The 20,196-nt window shown below is 36.7% G+C and overlaps 1 protein-coding gene across 3 annotated transcripts in view; it reads right to left on the bottom strand.

Moving 5' to 3' along the window:
* THSD7A (thrombospondin type 1 domain containing 7A) overlaps nucleotides 1–20,196 on the bottom strand; it is a 513,627-nt gene that overhangs the window by 80,313 nt on the left and 413,118 nt on the right. For all 3 annotated transcript variants that reach the window (XM_017956915.3, XM_017956916.3, XM_017956917.3), the window contains exons 12-13: nucleotides 12,785–12,979; nucleotides 11,638–11,901 (exon numbers count right to left, since the gene is read on the bottom strand). In XM_017956915.3, coding sequence (XP_017812404.2) covers nucleotides 11,638–11,901; nucleotides 12,785–12,979 — 459 coding nt within the window. The remainder of the gene's footprint in view (nucleotides 1–11,637; nucleotides 11,902–12,784; nucleotides 12,980–20,196) is intronic.

Consider the following 20,196-nt stretch of genomic DNA (forward strand, 5'->3'; position numbering starts at 1 on the left):
AGAAACAGCACGAGAACTAGAATTAGAAGAGGAGTCTGAAGATGTGACTGGATTGCTGCAATCTCATGATAAAACTTGAACAGATGAGGAATTGCTTCTCAATGGGTGAGCAAAGAAAGTAATTTCTTAAGATAGAATCTGCTTCAGATGAAGATGCTGTGACAATTGTTGAAATGACAACAAAGAATTTAGAATATTACATAAATGAAGTTGATAAAGCAGTCGTGGGGTTTGAGAGGATATACGCCAGTTTTGAAAGAAGTTCCACGGTGGGTAAAATGCTATCAAATAACACTGCATGCAACAGAGAACTCTTTAGTGGATGAAAAAGTCAATTGATGAAGCAAAATTCATTACTGTCTTATTTTAAGAAATTGCTACGGTCATCCCAAACTACAGAAACCACTGCAACTCCAGTAGGTAGTAACTCTTTATCTGGAAAAAAATCATTCTATCCAGTTTTTTATTCGTCCATTTATTCTACAAATTTTTTTGAGCACCTACTGTTCTAGGTACTCAGGATACATCAGTGAATAAAACAGTCTAAGATATCCTCATCAATTTCTATTCTTGAATGGGAGATAAAGAATAAACAAGAAACATAAGTAAATTATATAGTATGTTATAAGATGATACACGCTTTAGAAATGTAAAATGTACATCAGGATAAACGGATTTGGGAGCACTGGATCAAGCTGAGGGGTGGCACAATACCATTCTATCCTTTCTATTTAAATAGAAATCTTGTATATATGTACCTTGCATAAGCTGGGCTACCTCTAAGATTCTTCAAAATATGAAGATTAAATGATATAATAAAAAAGTTCCAGATATTCTGCCCTTTGTTTTGTAACATTTTGAAGATATTAACTTGAGAAGTACCTAGTACTGTGTGGTTAGGCTCTCAATAAATTTCTAATAAATTAATCATCAAATTGTTGCTGTCCTCTCTTATTTCCTTGAGAGGACAGCAACAGTTTTAAATCACTCAAAAATCAAATAACACATTTTTTATTCATCACAATATTCCTCTAAGATATTGGTTGATGAAACCATCATCCTCAGCAAACTAACACAGGAACAGAAAACCAAACACTGCATCTTCTCACTCATAAGTGGGAGTTGAAAAATGAGAACACATGGACGGAAGGGAGGGAAACATCACACACTGGGGCCTGTCGGGGGGGATGGGGGGCTAGGGGAGGGATAGCATTAGGAGAAATACCTAATGTAGACGATAGGTTGATGGGTACAGCAAACCACCATGGCACGTGTATATCTATGTAACAAACCTGCACGTTCTGCATACGTATCCCAGAACTCAAAAGTATAATTAAAAAAAAAAAAAGCTAAAAAATTGTTGCTATAGTGACACCTTCCAAGATTTCATACCAAGAGTGAATATACAAAATTTGTATTATGTTTTTACTGCAGATATGCCATAAATGTGTTTATATATCATCATTTATGCAGTTGCTATATTTAATACCATGCATCAGGATGGATGAACATTTATGTGGCTCCAAAATATACTTTATTATTTTTTTGTTATTATTATACTTTAAGTTCTAGGGTACATGTGCACAACCTGCAGGTTTGTTACATATGTATACATGTGCCATGTTGGTGTGCTGCACCCATCAACTCATCAGCACCCATCATCTCGTCATTTACATCAGGTATAACTCCCAGTGCCATCCCTCCCCCTTCCCCCCTCCCCATAATAGGCCCCGGTGTGTGATGTTCCCCTTCTTGAGTCCAAGTGATCTCACTGTTCAGTTCCCACCTATGAGTGAGAACATGCCGTGTCTAGTTTTCTGTTCTTGCGATAGTTTGCTGAGAATGATGGTTTCCAGCTGCATCCATGTCCCTACAAAGGACACAAACTCATCCTTTTTTATGGCTGCATAGTATTCCATGGTGTATATGTGCCACATTTTCTTAATCCAGTCTGTCACTGATGGACATTTGGGTTGATTCCAAGTCTTTGCTATTGTGAATAATGCCACAATAAACATACGTGTGCATGTGTCTTTATAGCAGCATGATTTATAATCCTTTGGGTGTATAACCAGTAATGGAACGGCTGGGTCATATGGTACTTCTAGTTCTAGATCCTTGAGGAATCACCATACTGTTTTCCACAATGGTTGAACTAGTTTACAATCCCACCAACAGTGTAAAAGTGTTCCTATTTCTCCACATCCTCTCCAGCACTTGTTGTTTCCTGACTTTTTAATGATTGCCATTCTAACTGGTGTGAGATGGTATCTCATTGTGGTTTTGATTTGCATTTCTCTGATGGCCAGTGATGACGAGCATTTTTTCATGTGTCTGTTGGCTGCATGCATGTCTTCTTTTGAGAAATGTCTGTTCATATCCTTTGCCCACTTTTTGATAGGGTTGTTTTTTTCTTGTAAATTTGTTTGAGTTCTTTGTAGGTTCTGGATATTAGCCCTTTGTCCGATGAGTAGATTGCAAAAGTTTTCTCCCATTCTGTAGGTTGTCTCTTCACTCTGATGGTAGTTTCTTTGGCTGTGCAGAAGCTCTTTAGTTTCATGAGATCCCATTTGTCAATTTTGGCTTTTGTTGCTGTTGCTTTTGGTGTTTTAGACATGAAGTTCTTGCCCATGCCTATGTCCTGAATGGTATTACCTAGGTTTTCTTCTAGGGTTTTTATGGTATTAGGTCTAACATTTAAGTCTCTAATCCATCTTGAATTAATTTTCATATAAGGAGTAAGAAAAGGATCCAGTTTCAGCTTTCTACTTATGGTTAGCCAATTTTCCCAGCACCATTTATTAAAAAGGGAATCCTTTCCCCATTTCTTGTTTTTCTCAGGTTTGTCAAAGATCAGATGGCTGTAGATGTGTGGTATTATTTCTGAGGACTCTGTTCTGTTCCATTGGTCTATATCTCTGTTTTGGTACCAGTACCATGCTGTTTTGGTTACTGTGGCCTTGTAGTATAGTTTGAAGTCAGGTAGCGTGATGCCTCCAGCTTTGTTCTTTTGACTTAGGATTGTCTTGGCAATACGGGCTCTTTTTTGGTTCCATATGAACTTTAAAGCAGTTTTTTCCAATTCTGTGAAGAAACTCTTTGGTAGATTGATGGGGATGGCATTGAATCTATAAATTACCTTGGGCAGTATGGCCATTTTCACGATATTAATTCTTCCTATCCATGAGCATGGTGCGTTCTTCCATTTGTTTGTGTCCTCTTTTATTTCACTGAGCAGTGGTTTGTAGTTCTCCTTGAAGAGGTCCTTTACATCCCTTATAAGTTGGATTCCTAGGTACTTTATTCTCTTTGAAGCAATTGTGAATGGAATTTCATTCATGATTTCGCTCTCTGTTTGTCTGTTACTGGTGTATAAGAATGCTTGTGATTTTTGCACATTAATTTTGTATCCTGAGACTTTGCTGAAGTTGCTTATCAGCTTAAGGAGATTTTGGGCTGAGATGATGGGGTTTTCTAAATATACAATCATGTCATCTACAAACAGGGACAATTTGACTTCTTCTTTTCCTAACTGAATACCCTTGATTTCTTTCCCTTGCCTGATTGCCCTAGCCAGAACTTCCAACACTATGTTGAATAGGAGTGGTGAGAGAGGGCATCCCTGTTTTGTGCCAGTTTTCAAAGAGAATGCTTCCAGTTTTTGCCCATTCAGTATGATATTGGCCATGGGTTTGTCATAAATAGCTCTTATTATTTTGAGATATGTTCCAATACTGAATTTATGGAGAATTTTAGCATGAAGGGCTGTTGAATTTTGTCAAAGGCCTTTTCTGCATCTATTGAGGTAATCATGTGTTTTTTGTATTTGGTTCTGTTTATATGCTGGATTACGTTTATTGATTTGCGTATGTTGAACCAGCCTTGCATCCCAGGGATGAAGCCCACTTGATCATGGTGGATAAGCTTTTTGATGTGCTGCTGGATCCGGTTTGTATTTTATTGAGGATTTTTGCATCGATGTTCATCAGGGATATTCATCTAAAATTCCCTTTTTTTTGTTGTGTCTCTGCCAGGCTTTGGTATCAGGATGATGTTGGCCTCATAAAATGAGTTAGGGAGGATTCCCTCTTTTTCTATTGATTGGAATAGTTTCAGAAGGAATGGTACCAACTCCTCCTTGTACCTTTGGTAGAATTCAGCTGTGAATCCATCTGGTCCTGGACTTTTTTTGGTTGGTAGGCTATTAATTATTGCCTCAATTTCAGAGGCTGCTATTGGTCTATTCAGGGATTCAGCTTCTTACTGGTTTAGTCTTGGGAGAGTGTAAGTGTCCAGGAAATTATCCATTTCTTCTAGATTTTCTAGTTTATTTGCGTAGAGGTGTTTATAGTATTCTCTGATGGTAGTTTGTATTTCTGTGGGGTCAGTGGTGATATCCCCTTTATCATTTTTTATTGCATCTATTTGATTCTTCTCTCTTTTCTTCTTTATTAGTCTTGCTAGCGGTCTGTCATTTTTGTTGATCTTTTCAAAAAACCAACTCCTGGATTCATTGATTTTTTGGAGGGTTTTTTGTGTCTCTATCTCCTTCAGTTCTTCTCTGATCTTAGTTATTTCTTGCCTTCTGCTAGCTTTTGAATGTGTTTGCTCTTGCTTCTCTAGTTCTTTTAATTGTGATGTTAGAGTGTCAATTTTAGATCTTTCCTGCTTTCTCTTGTGGGCATTTAGTGCTATAAATGTTCCTCTACACACTGCTTTAAATGTGTCCCAGAGATTCTGGTATGTTGTATCTTTGTTCTCATTGGTTTCAAAGAACATCTTTATTTCTGCCTTCATTTCGTTATGTACCCAGTAGTCATTCAGGAGCAGGTTGTTCAGTTTCCATGTAGTTGAGCGGTTTTGATTGAGTTTCTTAGTCCTGAGTTCTAGTTTGATTGCACTGTGGTCTGAGAGACAGTTTGTTATAATTTCTGTTCTTGTACATTTGCTGAGGAGTGCTTTACTTCCAATTATGTGGTCAATTTTGGAATAAGTGCGATGTGGTGCTGAGAAGAATGTATATTGTGTTGATTTGGAGTGGAGAGTTCTGTAGATGTCTATTAGGTCCGCTTGGTGCAGAGTTGAGTTCAATTCCTGGATATCCTTGTTAACTTTCTGTCTCATTGATCTTTCTAATGTTGACAGTGGAGTGTTGAAGTCTCCCATTATTATTGTATGGGAGTCTAATTCTCTTTGTAAGTCTCTAAGGACTTGCTTTATGAATCTGGGTGCTCCTGTATTGGGTGCATATATATTTAGCATAGTTAACTCTTCCTGATGAATTGATCCCTTTACCATTACATAATGGCCTTCTTTTTCTCTTTGATCTTTGATGGTTTAAAATCTGTTTTATCAGAGACTAGGATTGCAACCCCCGCTTTTCTTTGCTCTCCATTTGCTTGGTAAATCTTCCTCCATCCCTTTATTTTGAGCCTATGTGTGTCTCTGCATGTGAGATGGGTCTCCTGAATACAGCAAACTGATGGGTCTTGACTCTTTATCCAATTTTCTAGTCTGTGTCTTTTAATTGGGCCATTTAGCGCATTTACATTTAAGGTTAATATTATTATGTGTGAACTTGATCCTGTCATTGTGATATTAGCTGGTTATTTTGCTCGTTGGTTGATGCAGTTTCTTCCTAGCATTGATGGTCTTTACATTTTGGCATGTTTTTGCAATGGCTGGTACCAGTTGTTCCTTTCCATATTTAGTGCTTCCTTCAGGGTCTCTTGTAGGGTAGGCCTGGTGGTGACAAAATCTTTAAGCATTTGCTTGTATATAAAGGATTTTATTTCTCCTTCACTGATGAAACTTAATTTGGCTGGATGTGAAATTTTGGGTTGAAAATTCTTTTCTTTAACCTGATGTAAATGACGAGTTGATGGGTGCAGCACACCAACATGGCACAAGTATACATATAAAACAAACCTGCATGTTATGCACATGTACCCTACAACTTAAAGTATAATAATAATAAATAAATTAAAAAAAAAAAAAAAAGAAAGTTGAATATTGGCCCCCACTCTCTTCTGGCTTGGAGAGTTTCTGCCAAGAGATCTGCTGTTAGTCTGATGGGCTTCCCTTTGTGGGTAACCCAAGCTTTCTCTCTGGCTGCCTTTAACATTTTTTCCTTCATTTCAACTTTGGTGAATCTGACAATTATGTGGCTTGGTGTTGCTCTTCTCGAGGAATATCTTTGTGGCGTTCTCTGTATTTCTTGAATTTGAATGTTGGCCTGCCTTATTCGGTTGGGGAAGTTCTCCTGGATGATATCCTGAAGAGTGTTTTCCAACTTGGTTCCATTTTCCCCATCACTTTCAGGCACCCCAATCAGACGTAGATTTGGTCTTTTCACATAATCCCATACTTCTTGAAGGCTTTGTTCATTTCTTTTTCCTCTTTTTTCTTTAGACTTCTCTTCTTGCTTCATTCAATTCATTTGATCCTCAATCGCTGATACTCTTTCTTCCAGTTGATTGAGTTGGTTACTGAAGCTTGTGCATTTGTCATGTATTCCTCGTGTCATGGTTTTTATCTCTGTCAGTTCATTTATGGCCTTCTCTGCAATGATTATTCTAGTTATCCATTCTTCCATTCTTTTTTCAAGGTTTTTAGTTTCTTTGCGCCGTGTACGTAATTCCTCCTTTAGCTCTGAGAGGTTTGATGGACTGAAACCTTCTTCTCTCATCTCGTCAAAGTCATTCTCCATCCAGCTTTGATCCATTGCTGGCGATGAGCTGTATTCCTTTGGAGGGGGAGATGTGCTCTTATTTTTTGATTTCCAGCTTTTCTGCCCTGCTTTTTCCCCATCTTTGTGGTTTTATCTGCCTTTGGTCTTTGATGATGGTGATGTACTGATGGGGTTTTGGTGTGGGTGTCCTTCCTGTTTGTTAATTTTCCTTCTAACAGTCAGTACCCTTAGCTGTAGGTCTGTTGGAGATTGCTTGAGGTCCACTCCAGACCCTGTTTGCTGGGTATCAGCAGCAGAGGCTGCAGAAGATAGAATATTGCTGAACAGTGAGTGTTGCTGTCTGATTCTTGCTTTGGAAGCTTCGTCTCAGGGGTGTACCCCGCCATGTGAGGTGTGGGGTATCAGTCTGCGCCTAGGGGGGATGTCTCCCAGTTAGGGTACTCAGCATTCAGGGACCCACTGGAGCAGGCAGTCTGTCTGTTCTCAGATCTCAGCCTCTATGTTGGGAGATCCACTGCTCTCCTCAAAGCTGTCAGACAGGGTCGTTTGCATCTGCAGAGGTTTCTGCTGCTTTTTGTTTAGCCATGCCCTGTCCCCAGAGTTGGAGTCTACAGAAACAGGCAGGCCTCCTTGAGTTGCTGTGGGCTCCACCCAGTTCGAGCTTCCCAGCAGCTTTGTTTACCTACTTAAGCCTCAGCAATGGCGGGCACCCCCCCCTCCCCCCCACCAGCCTCACTGCTGTCTTGCAGTTAGATTGCAGACTGCTGTGCTAGCAATGAGGGAGGCTCCATGGGCATGAGACCCTTCCGGCCAGGTGCGGGATATAATCTCCTGGTGTGCCGTTTGCTAAGATCCTTGGTAAAGCTCAGTATTAGGGTGGGATTACCTGATTTTCCAGGTGTTGTGTGTCTCAGTTCCCCTGGCTAGGAAAAGGGATTCCTTCCCCCTTGCGCTTCCCAGGTGAGGTGATGCTCTTGCTGGTTGGGCTGCAGCAGCTGACCTGCACTGATTGTCCGGCACTCCCTAGTGAGATGAACCCAGTACCTCAGTTGAACATGCAGAAATCACGGTTCTTCTGTGTTGTTCACACTGGGAGCTGGAGACTGGAGCTGTTCCTATTCGGCCATCTTGCTCCACCTCCAAAGTATACTTTAATATCTGATTTTGGCAATGCAGTTATGTCACTTTTCAGCACAGAGTCTATTGTTACACGGAAGTTCAAAAATAACAGAATTCTGCCTCAAGTTTAAGAAATTAAAAAAAGTGACCTAGTGGGGAACAGTCTAAAATAATATAATTAAACTGGTGAAAGTCAAACTGGTTTATGAATATAATAACTGGTAATATGATCCACAGATAGACAACAATGATTAAACAGAAATACCCCAAGGACACTATTGAATAGGGGATTGTCATTGCACTGCACACACATGGGGATCAATTTTATGTTTAAATTGAAAGCAAGAAGATACTTTTTTCTCCAGAGCCACTTAATAACCATCCATCTAAAAAGCTGATTTGGCTGGAAGAATGCGGTTGTCATAGAGATTTTAATTAGGGGATGACTTGGATAGAGTGGCAAAGTCGTAACATTCCACAAACACCAGAATTTGCAGAACATATTTAAGGAAAGTAGGAATTCCCAAAGATATTAGGCATTAGAGATTCAATTTCTCAAGTCTTTACTTTGAGTAATTATGTTAGTAAACACTGAAATATCCATTGGACATCCCATCAGATACCAGATTGAGAAAGGAATGATGCAGGACATGCAGAAGAACTAAGCTAGAACCATTCACTTCATTAAGGATCTTTCTTAGATCCTTTCAGAATCCCCATGAAGTCAATGTCATCATAGATTCATTCTTTTTCTGTAAGTGCCTTTCTCTAAAATATAGTACTGCATTCTTCATGCTGTGAGTTGACAATACTAAAATAAGAAATGTATACTGCCTTTGACCAATTTCAATTGTTTTTGTTCTTTTACTTTTTTGAAGGGATCAAACGTTTCTGTGAGAGTCACAGAATATTTTAAAAGATTTTTCTAAACATAAGATTGACTGAAGTGACTTGCTGATGGTCTCATGCATCTAATTAACAGATCAAGGCAAAAGTGAGAAAATATGAATGTTATTCTGGAAGCTCACAGGTAATGTTAAATGATTATTTTAGTGATTCACTGTGCATAACAAGTTAAAATGTGAGCAAACACTTACATGCTGCATTCCAAAATAAACACATTTTAAAAGTGATTTTCTATTTTATATTGTAATGGCTAATTACGGTTTTCTATATTATCACCTCTAAGTAGAAAGGGAATTTAGATTTTTCTTGGTATCTAATTTCTAACACTTATGTTATTTGATATAAATAAAATATTCAATTACTCTGAGATGTTTCTCAAAATACACCAATTATAAATATTAAGTTCCCTTTACTTTTATAGTTATTGTTCTCAAGGCATGTACTAATCTTCAACTCAGCAATGCACGTATATTAACCTGAAAAATACTTATATCTAGAGCTTCAATGTTGTGGAGTTTTTGGAGTTCACATCATTAAACCTTTTTTTTTTTTTTTACCTTAAATATACACAATAAAGTTTGTTTTTTAATAAAAAGTTTCTGGAGATTGATTGCCCAACAATGTGAATGTACTTAACATTACTGAATGATACACTTAAAGATAGTTAAGATGGTAATATTATACATATTTATGGTGAACATGTGATATTACAGAGTACATGCATACTTCTATAATGATCAAATCAGGATAAGTGAGATACCCATCACCTCAAACGTTTATCATTTCTTTGCATATCACTAGACTTCGATACAATAGGACCTATGTGATAAGGTAACAACAAAATGACAAGACTTTTAGAAACTTCTTCGTAGGCAGAACTTAAAGAAATTCAGAAGAAAAAAAACAAACAACCCCATCAAAAAGTGGGTGAAGGATATGAACAGGCACTTCTCAAAAGAAGACACTTATGCAGCCAACAAACATATGAAAAAAAGCTCATCATCACTGGTCATTAGAGAAATGCAAATCAAAACCACAGTGAGATACTATCTCACACCAGTTAGAATGGCAATCATTAAAAAGTCAGGAAACAACAGATGCTGGAGAGGATGTGGAGAAATAGGAACACTTTTACACTGTTGGTGGGAGCATAAATTAGTTCAACCACTGTGGAAGACAATGTGGTGATTCCTCAAGGATCTAGAACTAGAAATACCATTTGACCCAGCCATCCCATTACTGCGTATATACCCAAAGGATTATAAATCATTCTACTATAAAGACACAAGCACACATATGTTTATTGTGGCACTATTCACAATAGCAAAGACTTGGAACCAACCCATATGCCCATCAATGATAGACAGGATGAAGAAAATGTGGCACATATACACCATAAAATGGATGAAGCTGGAAACAATCATTCTCAGCAAACTAACACAAGAACAGAAAACGAAACTCCACATGTTCTCACTCATAAGTGAGAGTTGAGCAATAAGAACACATGGACACAGGGAGGGGAATATCACACACTGGGGCCTCTCAGGGGATGGGGGTAAGGGGAGGGATAGCATTAGGAGAAATACCTAATGTAGATGACAGGTTGATGGGTGCAGCAAATCACCATGGTACGCGTATACCTATGTCACAAACCTGCACGTTCTGCACATGTATCCCAGAACTTAAAGTATAATTAAAAAAACGAAAGGGGCACAGTTGTCTGCCGCATATATATACATATATATACACACACACACACATATAAATATATACACACACACACACATATATACACACACACATATATATATATATAAAATACGCGGACATATATGGATATATATATGCGCAGAGATATTGAAGAGATTTCAGTAAATATGTCACCATGACGCCTTTATGGTTTATAAATGACAGATGGTTTTTATTAGTGTTGTTTTCTGAACTATATAATAAAACTGGAGCAGCACCATTCCAATAGCAAGAGTTATTAATATTTCAGCAAGGTTGGAGGATAACTGTCATGTATCACGCTCCTAGCAATTTAACTCATCCTTTCTTGGTCACTTCTATCAAGTAAGTAAGAGATCATCATCCAGTGTTTGCAAGTATGTGGTATCTGTGTTTCAGGCTGCCCCTCTGTAAACTTCTTTCATTCCATTATAAAAAGACAACTGTATTAAAATAAAACAATAAGAGTGAAAATTGCTTAATACTGCCTATATTAAGATTAAATATATCTGGTCAAAGATGGCACTGTTCACAACCTTTTGGCAACACAATTATTATCACTGCATTTTTTACATTTTTGGCTTAGAAAATAAAAGTGACACAGTTTCCCAAGAGTATGCACATTTTTCTTTTCTTTTTTTTTTTTTCTGGTGTGTGGGTGTGTGTGCGCGCGCGCCAATCTGAATTCAAGGGAGAAGAAACATTTGCGTTTTCATCAGTTACTAGTTTCCATCTTCTCTGACGCTTAATAACATTTTGAGCACATTGCAAATCTTGCCAGTTTGGTTGTTAAAAGTCTGTTTAAATCTCAAACTGATTCAAATCTTATTTCCTCCTTACTCCCTTTCTGTGCAGACTTGTTGGGGATTATTGGGTGTGTTCAATGTACAGGCTGTTGATAAGCTCTGGGGGACCTTTCTGGCACCGGTTTTTGCCTACCCTTTGTAAGATGTGGGCCCCATCAGGCTTCCTGTCACCATCTTGGGGACTTAAGTTGCCAACTTCTGGACAATGAGGCAATGCCATTGAACCTCCTGTTACATATAAATGATATATGTATAGTGTGGTGCTTCATAGAGTTTGATTTAGAATATACTTCTGTAAACCTTCACTTCCATTCCACTATAATACATGTGTATTTTCCATCCACACTCCCAAAGATAGCAAATATATAACTATAAAGATTGAATTACCATGGCTGTTACATCTGGATGTTTCTACAAGCCTGCCATTTTGATCGTAGCATGCCATTGCTTGGTAACGATATCCTTGTCCGCATTCCTTGATGTCTCCTTGTACTTTCATCCCCAGCAACACTTCCACTTTTCCCTCTGGTAAAATACAGTCTGACCAGTTCCCCACAGGCTGTGCATTATATTTGTCACAAGGACAATATTGAGTCTCAATCAGGGGATACAAATGGGAATTTTTACATTTTTCCTTCTTTTTACTTTTTCCTGTGGAAGAGAAACAACCAAGCCAATTTAAGCTGGAAAATACCATCATTAATTTCACACATCCCTACATTTCCTACTTTCTTAATTTCCTTTTCTCCATTTTAAACCATGTTTAACACTAGCCTATAAATCAATCATATTTTCTCACTCCACAGTGTTTTCTATATAGGCTTTCGTTAGTATCGGGGACTTTGCATAGTAAAATTTGTATTATCTTTTCAGAACATTCTTTTTCACATACTTTTAAATTATACTGCAGATAATTACATATATTTATCTCTCACCTTCATAAGCTGCGTAATAGTTTTTGACAGTCTTCATTATATAGGTGGTTCATTTTTTAACTTCACTTCTGAATAGTCTACTATCACCAATATTTTTAGATTGCTTTTGCCATTGGCAATATTTCAAATGCACCAAGCTTTAGTTCAGCATGATGGCTCCTGCTCTTGCTCATTATATTCCTGCTTTCAGTCATTACTACAGTTTAAAATACAGTTTTCAGATATAGACTACATTCCCCCTTCTAGGTGAGAAAGGATAATCTGAGGCTTTGACAGTGAGAATGGGTTAATAAAGTCCCCCAAAAAACTTTGCTCCAAACACTTCACAGTCTGTAGGCAGTCCACTAAAAGATCATGTTGACACCAGAAAATAATCTACTGCCTATTATATAGGGAGTCAGAGTTCAATTTTCAAGGCTTCCTTTTCTTCCTACTAGAAGTACATAATGCTTTTATCACTGCCAACTGAATTTAAAATACACATCTGAATCCATTGGTATATTATTTTTCAAATACATTGTCAGAACTCTCTTAGTCTGACTTGTATTGTGTTTCTCTGCTTTGACATGTACTAGCTTTGGCATCCCAATTATTCTTACCAACAAGAGTGCGCTTTCTGGTCCTAACTGCACCACAGTCTCCATTGCATGAAGAAAACTTGGACCAGCTGGTCAATTGACAGTCATCCTGGCAGGGGATCTGGCAGGCTTGGGTAAGGGCTGGCACAGGGCCTGCATACTGTAGGCACTCATGGATTCCAGCCTGTCCTCCATCTTGCTTGCGACAAGTAATGGCTAAAAGAAAAGCATAAAGCTGTTAAATTCAAATGTCTAACTACTCTATAACTTAGAAGCTAACCTAACATTTGGTTAAGCAATCAGAGAAAGCCTCTAGTAATTCCTTACTTACAGTAGAAATCTTATAGGAGTGTTTCTAATAGTCACAGTAGCCATTAAATTTGTTTTGTATTTTTTTTTTTAATAACACATAACCCTGAGTGATTTTTGTGGCACAGAAAAGTGGACACAGATGCACACTTAGCATTTAGCAGTTTTACTTATATGTATTCAGGGTTTCAACGGAGGTCACATTTAGGGTATATTTAGAAATAAACTTGTAAGACTGTAAGACAAATCATACATGGATTCTGATAATAGTTTATGTTGAGCATAGGATGTTTGGAGAGGGACTAGAAGGCACTAGGTATATCTAATATTGTTCTGTGTCATTGGACACACTAGAATTCCTATATAGATGTGCTTTGGTGGCAGCAAACTGGTTGGTAGGTTGGGGTTTGGGGTCACAAGGTGTGTTTATAGAACTTATCTTGAAACTGCATTGGCATGGAAAGTATGTTCATTGTATTACATTGCAAGTTTATTAGGAAGGGTTGGAATGATTAATGGATAGGCAATGTCAAAGTCCTCCATCTCCTCTTTCTACAAGTTCTTCACATGCACAAACATCAACCTTGCACTTAAAAATGTTTAATAATCTTCATTTATTATGTTAAAATTTGTATTTCTATAATTACATATAAATTTAAAAAAATCAAAGTTTAAATTCATACAAATTATTTCTCCTATGATATTGTTCTACTGACAAAATAAGAAATAATATTTTTACTTATTGAACATATATATACACATATATATATATATGATTGCTTTATGGTAACAAGTCTTAAAGAAAAAGAGCAAGTATATTTAAAGTCCACTTTCTCCCTATGCCATTTCCTTCCCATTGGTTTTAAAAACAACTCACTTATTGAGGAGGCAGATGAAACATTTAAACCTTGGTCCTAAAGTTGTCTTTATTGAATTATCTTAAATGGCCTCATTCAGATTGATTTACATGGCTTTTTCAGGTTTATAGTATAGGCTGAAACTGCTGCTGATCTCTGCCCTGTTCAGGATTCCATCACCATGAAATCAAGGTGAAGGAGGCTGACATTTTTGACCTTAAATTACAGTGAGGGCATAGAGGGCCTCCGGTTAGACAACACTGTCTGGATCTATGTACTAAAACCTAATGCCTAGGAGTGCAGGGCTTTGTAATAGAGTGTGTAAACGGACATAACTAGCAATTTTAGCAAGGCAAGATTTTCTCTGTGTAGTTGAACACAACTTAATGCAACTGCTTCAGGCCTAACATAAAAGGCTCTTAAAAATTGTTCAAATGTAGATGCACTTCCCTATTTCTTAGCTTTAGATATGCTTTTCATTTAGTACACATGACTTTGGAAAGGCCAATTTGTAAGAAAAGAACAGGGGCCCCTAAATTTTTAAAAACATGAAAATCCTGGTAGGGTGAACAATGTTGGCCTTGATGAAGGTTAGATGACAGAAAAAAATAAAAAACATTAAGTGTCTCAAAGAGAATCTACCCCATTGAGGGAGGACATATCTGGTGCTATATGTTTATCATAGCAGTCTAAAATAGTGGTTCTCATGTCTGGCTGTGGATTATAATCCCCTGGATAACTTTTGGAAAATACCTAAGCCCTTGCTAAACTCTAATGCTCTGATTTCCCTGGTTGAGGTTAGGGTCCTGGGAATTAGGATACTTTTTGAGCTTTCTGATGATTTAATTATCCAAGCTATATGAAAACTACTGCTCTAGTAAGTAACGTATTTTCACCTGCATCAGAAACACCTAGAATACTATTAAACGTGAAGATCTCTGGACCCAAAAAGAGTTTCATAATCTGGACCAATCCAAATAATGAAATATCTGTGATGAGGTCAAGGATTATGCATTTTTTTCAAGATGCTCAGGTGATCCTTATGCAGATTCAAGTTTGAGAGCCACTAGCTTGAGTATTCAAGGTACAGGAAGGGTTCTGGCAAACACATACGGCTGAGACAGAAAATCTTTTGGTACCTAATTACTCTGGTACCAAGCTTTCAGAAACAATGGCTGAACATTTTATGAACTAAAAGAGTTCTAAACTTGGAGTTCAAAGGAAGGGCATGATAGAAATTTGTACAGGAAATAGATAAAAAAGAACATCCATTTAGTTTAGAAGAACATCATCTGTAACATGGGGTAGGAGAAATCCTCAAGATGCAGGATATAAATGAGCTGATGTGATTTTGAAGTTGTTTCTATACCTGCCATTTGGAAGCAGGATTGACCCTTTTGAATACTTTAAACTCAGTTAAATGCCAATGGTTCATGGACAAAGTTTCCCCAAAGATACTCAAAAGAAATAATTGATAAAGAGAAAGATATTAAACATTTTACTAATCAGGACATGCAGGAGCCTCAAGAATGATATATTTGGAAAATAAGACATCTGATCATATGAGATTCGTAAACTGTGAAGAGGGTTTCACTGTTTGCAACTAAAAGAAAATTAAAAATTACCAAACTAAATTTGGGTTCTTTGAAATGAGACTACTTTTACCTACTCATTCCATTTAGCTCTTTGAAACAGACTTCAATATAAACCTTGTGAGAAATTAGATGAAACTGACTTAGGTTTTCTCTTAAGGGTCTTTCTTACAAATTTCGTTTCAGAATTGCTCCAACCATTATCTTGTTATGTGACATCAAAAACAAAACGAAATAACACTACTACCTAAACAATTCCAGAAACAATTTATTTTGTGCAGCTATTATTCACATAAACTGGAATCCCTTTTCCCCATATATCTGCACTACATAAAATCTCAAGTACTGCAGCTAGTTGAAAAGAAAAAAAAATGTGTAAAATTCCCATAGCTATTCTCAGAAACCCACTCTGCACTTTATACCCCTTATCTGAGATTTTAGACCGTGTACTTTTGGAATAAATTACTCGTACAATGTTATCCAAACAAGTAGCAACAGCACAATCCATACAATATATTGAAAACTTATCCTACATCTCAACTTGTTTGTATTCCGACTTAGAGGAAACACAACAATTCAAACACAGAAATGCAATCTGAAATGAACTTCCTGATATTAGGGCGAGGAAAATATAAATGTTTGGAAAGGAAACCATCTGGTCTCTCAACTTTATAAATCTTAAAAATCATTTCTAAAACACTGAAAACAGGGTGATTTGAACAGTAGAAAAGATGGATCATACTAAGAGCATAGTTTCTTAGCACACCAGAAAACTACGTATACCCAGACAATCTGTATCTGTATTTACAGGTGAAGCATGTATATGTCATATCTAATGATTACACAAGTTCTCCTTTGAGCTGAAGACTTGTTAGCAAGATGGGACAAAAATCATGTTACCCTACAGATAATTCACCATGAAAGCTTCTCAGTGAGATCAGCAAAAATCAAAATGATTATTTTAAAGTAAAATTCCATATTTAACTCTGTTGATTATAGCCATTTACTTCATTTATTTATTGTATGTATATAAAGCACAGCAATTTTTATTTAAGTGATATAGGACAGGCTGCTCCTGGCAGACTGAAAGTGCGGGAAGAATCAATATGACGGATTTATGGGTTACATATGAATCAAGTTAAGTAAGTTTAGACCATCAACATTGGGAAAATGCTGTAAAGATAAATAAGAGAAGTTTCTTCAACAAATAAATGCTATGAAAAAGGGAGCTAGAACTGTTGTTAGATTACAAGTGACCTAAGAAATACATGAAACAAATGCAATGTGGAGACCTTTTGGAACCTCAGTTTAAACAAACTATGCATAAACATTTTTGAGACAATGGAGAAAACTTATTATATAAAAATATTAGTTTGAAAGAATTGCTAATTTTGTTTTATGTAATAATAATGCTGTTGTTGTGTTTAAAATGCTCAAGTATTTATGGATGATATATATCTTACTTGGAAGTTGCTTTAAAATACTCCAGCAAAATTCTTTTTAAGTGTGTGGACAGAAGACCAAGAATAGCAACATGTTAAAAACTGCTGAAACTGAGTAAATGATGACTACATTGCTAGTACTCATTATATTAGTCCCTCTACTTTTGTGTATCTTTGAAACTTCCCTCAAATTTAAATTAAAAAGATTAGTAAGTTGAATAAGTTTATTGTAGAATGTTTTCATGTAAATTGAGTTTCAAGCTATGTTTTAAAGAGAAAAATAATAAAGGTTCATGGACTGAAAAGGAATAGATAACACTGGCTAAGAGGACGTGAATATCTGTGTTATGCATACATGAATGCGTCAATGGAAGGCTACTGATGCAGCTCTGAAGCACATCAAATGGAATTCTGAATGTAATTGCTCATCTTCATTTTTGAAGAGGAATGCAATTTCCTTATTATTCAGGTTTCACAAGAAGAGGGTGTTCTATTGGTCAGTGAATTACCCTTCAGCTTGTAAGGCCATGCACTCATTTTGTTTGAATAATCAGAGTGAAATAAATTGCCTGATCCAAAATGGGCACATAGAAGTCCATTACAGGAAACAGAATAGGATCAATGCCTTATTGCAGTGAAAGCTGTTGGATTATACGTAGCTACTGCTTCAAAGAGCTCTGTGACCTTATTTATTAAGCTGAACAATATTAAATTGGTTTATACCACTACACTAGTGTCTGGGTAGCATTACAGACAGAACATGATCAGCTCATTGAGTAATTAGATGAATGATTTTTTTCCTATGGTTTTATGAAAAAAATGGCAATAGTGAGAATGAGTCATGTAGAAATGAAGACAAAAAAGCTTAATGTGAGTGTGAACTAGTTACCAAGAGACCTAATTGTGTTTAGAAATAAGATCAAACCTATAAATAATGCAAGAGGGTTCCAGTTGTTTACTAGGTAGATATAATGATCCTGGTCTTTCTCTGTGTAAAAGAGATTTTCACTGACAAGTTTGTCAAATTATAGTTCCTAATTACAATCTGTGAATGTAGCCCTGGCACAATGGAAAGAAATGTACTTTCATTTTTTATTGATCTTAAATAGTTACCAATGATCCCCAGTATCACTAATGCTTATAATATACATGAGAATAGTAGGATGAGAACTTACTAGGAAATAATGATCAGTTCCCAGTGGAGTAGCTCAGACTGAGGTTGGCTAAGATCCCCAGTTGGGATCTGGGAAGGGTTAACTAACTGCATCACAACACATGGAGCATCTAAGAACAATCACAGACCCAGCACGATGCCAAGCTTATTTTATGAGCTACTATTTAAAAAATGGCAAATGTTAATAAGCATTTTATGACAGATCTCCCAGAGAGATATAAAACGAAACCCAAAACCCCAAATTAATGAGGTTGCTAATATTCATAGGAAGTTAGAGATAAACATTTTAAAATATAAATAATTCTAGAAGTTTTAAATAATAGTATACATAACTGAAGAGTATAAAACCTGGGTAATAACTAATAAATACATCAGTCAAAAAAGAGATTAAAAATTATGTCTGTATAAAATTTCCTTAAAGCAAGCTCCTTCTCTCTTTCCTACCTAGTTCTTTTTCTACTTCTTTTTCTTTCTATTACAGAACTCTCTTTTGACAATTAACAGATAAATGTGCCCTGCCAGGATAAACTGGCCCAGATATTATGAGTCTAACCTCAATAATACCTCTAAAATGTAATCTTAAAAAAAAGAACAAAGTGGGTCAGAGTTTTCAGCAAAGGGAGATGCAAAGCCCGTCAATATAGATTAAACCATGAAACTTAAGCATATTTGTTCACGAAAATTAAGAGCATAAAATGTAGTTAAACTATCATATTGCACATTCCACATTTAGATTTAGTAGGGAAGAATTAGAACTTTTTCTTTTATCTTTTTTTTTAAAGACTTTCCTTTTATAATTTTTTTAACCAATAAGTGACACAGGGTGAGGACTCCTAAGGCCAGGAGGGCCTCTCCTATGCAAGGTATATTAGTGAAGTATTTTCCTTTTTTGTGGTCTAGCTTTGAGAATGCATCCAAATTATGTTGGCTTTCATCTAAAGAGACTGATGTCAGGCCGGGCGCGGTGGCTCACGCCTGTAATCCCAGCATATTGGGAGACCGAGGTGGCGGATCATGAGGTCAGGAGATCGAGACCATCCTGGCTAACACGGTGAAACCCCGACTCTACTAAAAATACAAAAAATTAGCCGGGTGTGGTGGCAGGCGCCTGTAGTCCCAGCTACTCTGGAGGCTGAGGCAGGAGAATGGAGTGAACCCAGGAGGCAGAGCTTGCAGTGAGACTAGATCGCGCCACTGCACTCCAGCCTGGGCAACAAAGCAAGACTCTGTCTCAAAAAAAAAAAAAAAAAAAAAAAAAAAAAGGAGAGTGATATCAGATCTTAGTGACCAGTGACATTTCAACAGGTGTTCCTCGGCAGGCAAGAAACAGAGGGGCTGCTAGATTAGGCTAGTCAGGGTAGACCCTGGAAAATATTAACCCTAGTTCCATCTAATCTACAGCAAGTACACTTGGCATGATGATCAACATGGAGATTGAGCAAGAGCAAATCTGCAGTAATTTATATGATATGTCTACCTTGAATCTTTGCAACTTTTAAAAATTCTACTCTTGGTAGAAACATGTCACAAAGTAATAAACACTGGAATGATACACATTTAAGAAGTAGTTACTGACATTGTTTCTTAGGGCAGTTGTAAAGAAAAGAACAAAGCATCCAAAATTGACATTATGGTCATATATTTTATTTCTAATGCAAATTTAATGGCAATTCTATCTATAGTTATTATGGCTAGGTTTCAATTATATAGCCACTGACCAATAATTTAGCCTTCTAAATATCATCTGAACTTATAAATATGAACAGAGAGAAAAGACAGTGGAGGTTATAGTTCTATTAAAATTTATACACTAGTGACTTGAATAGCATGAAGAAAATATAAGCTGTCTATTCACTTAAAAGTTAAAATGAAATATGGCCATATTTCATGTTATTCGCATTTCTCTTTTATTGACAATTTTATAGGGAAGATGCCTATTTCTAAGATCCTTTAAAATTTCCATATGAGATTTAAGAATGATTCAAGTTTTAAAGTTGCCAAATCCTGTCAATGTCTTTTTTAAAAATTTCTTTTTCCTCTCTTTTTAGTTCTTATGCCA

Source organism: Papio anubis, chromosome 4 (genome assembly GCF_008728515.1).
Source record: "Papio anubis isolate 15944 chromosome 4, Panubis1.0, whole genome shotgun sequence".
NCBI lineage: Eukaryota > Metazoa > Chordata > Mammalia > Primates > Cercopithecidae > Papio > Papio anubis.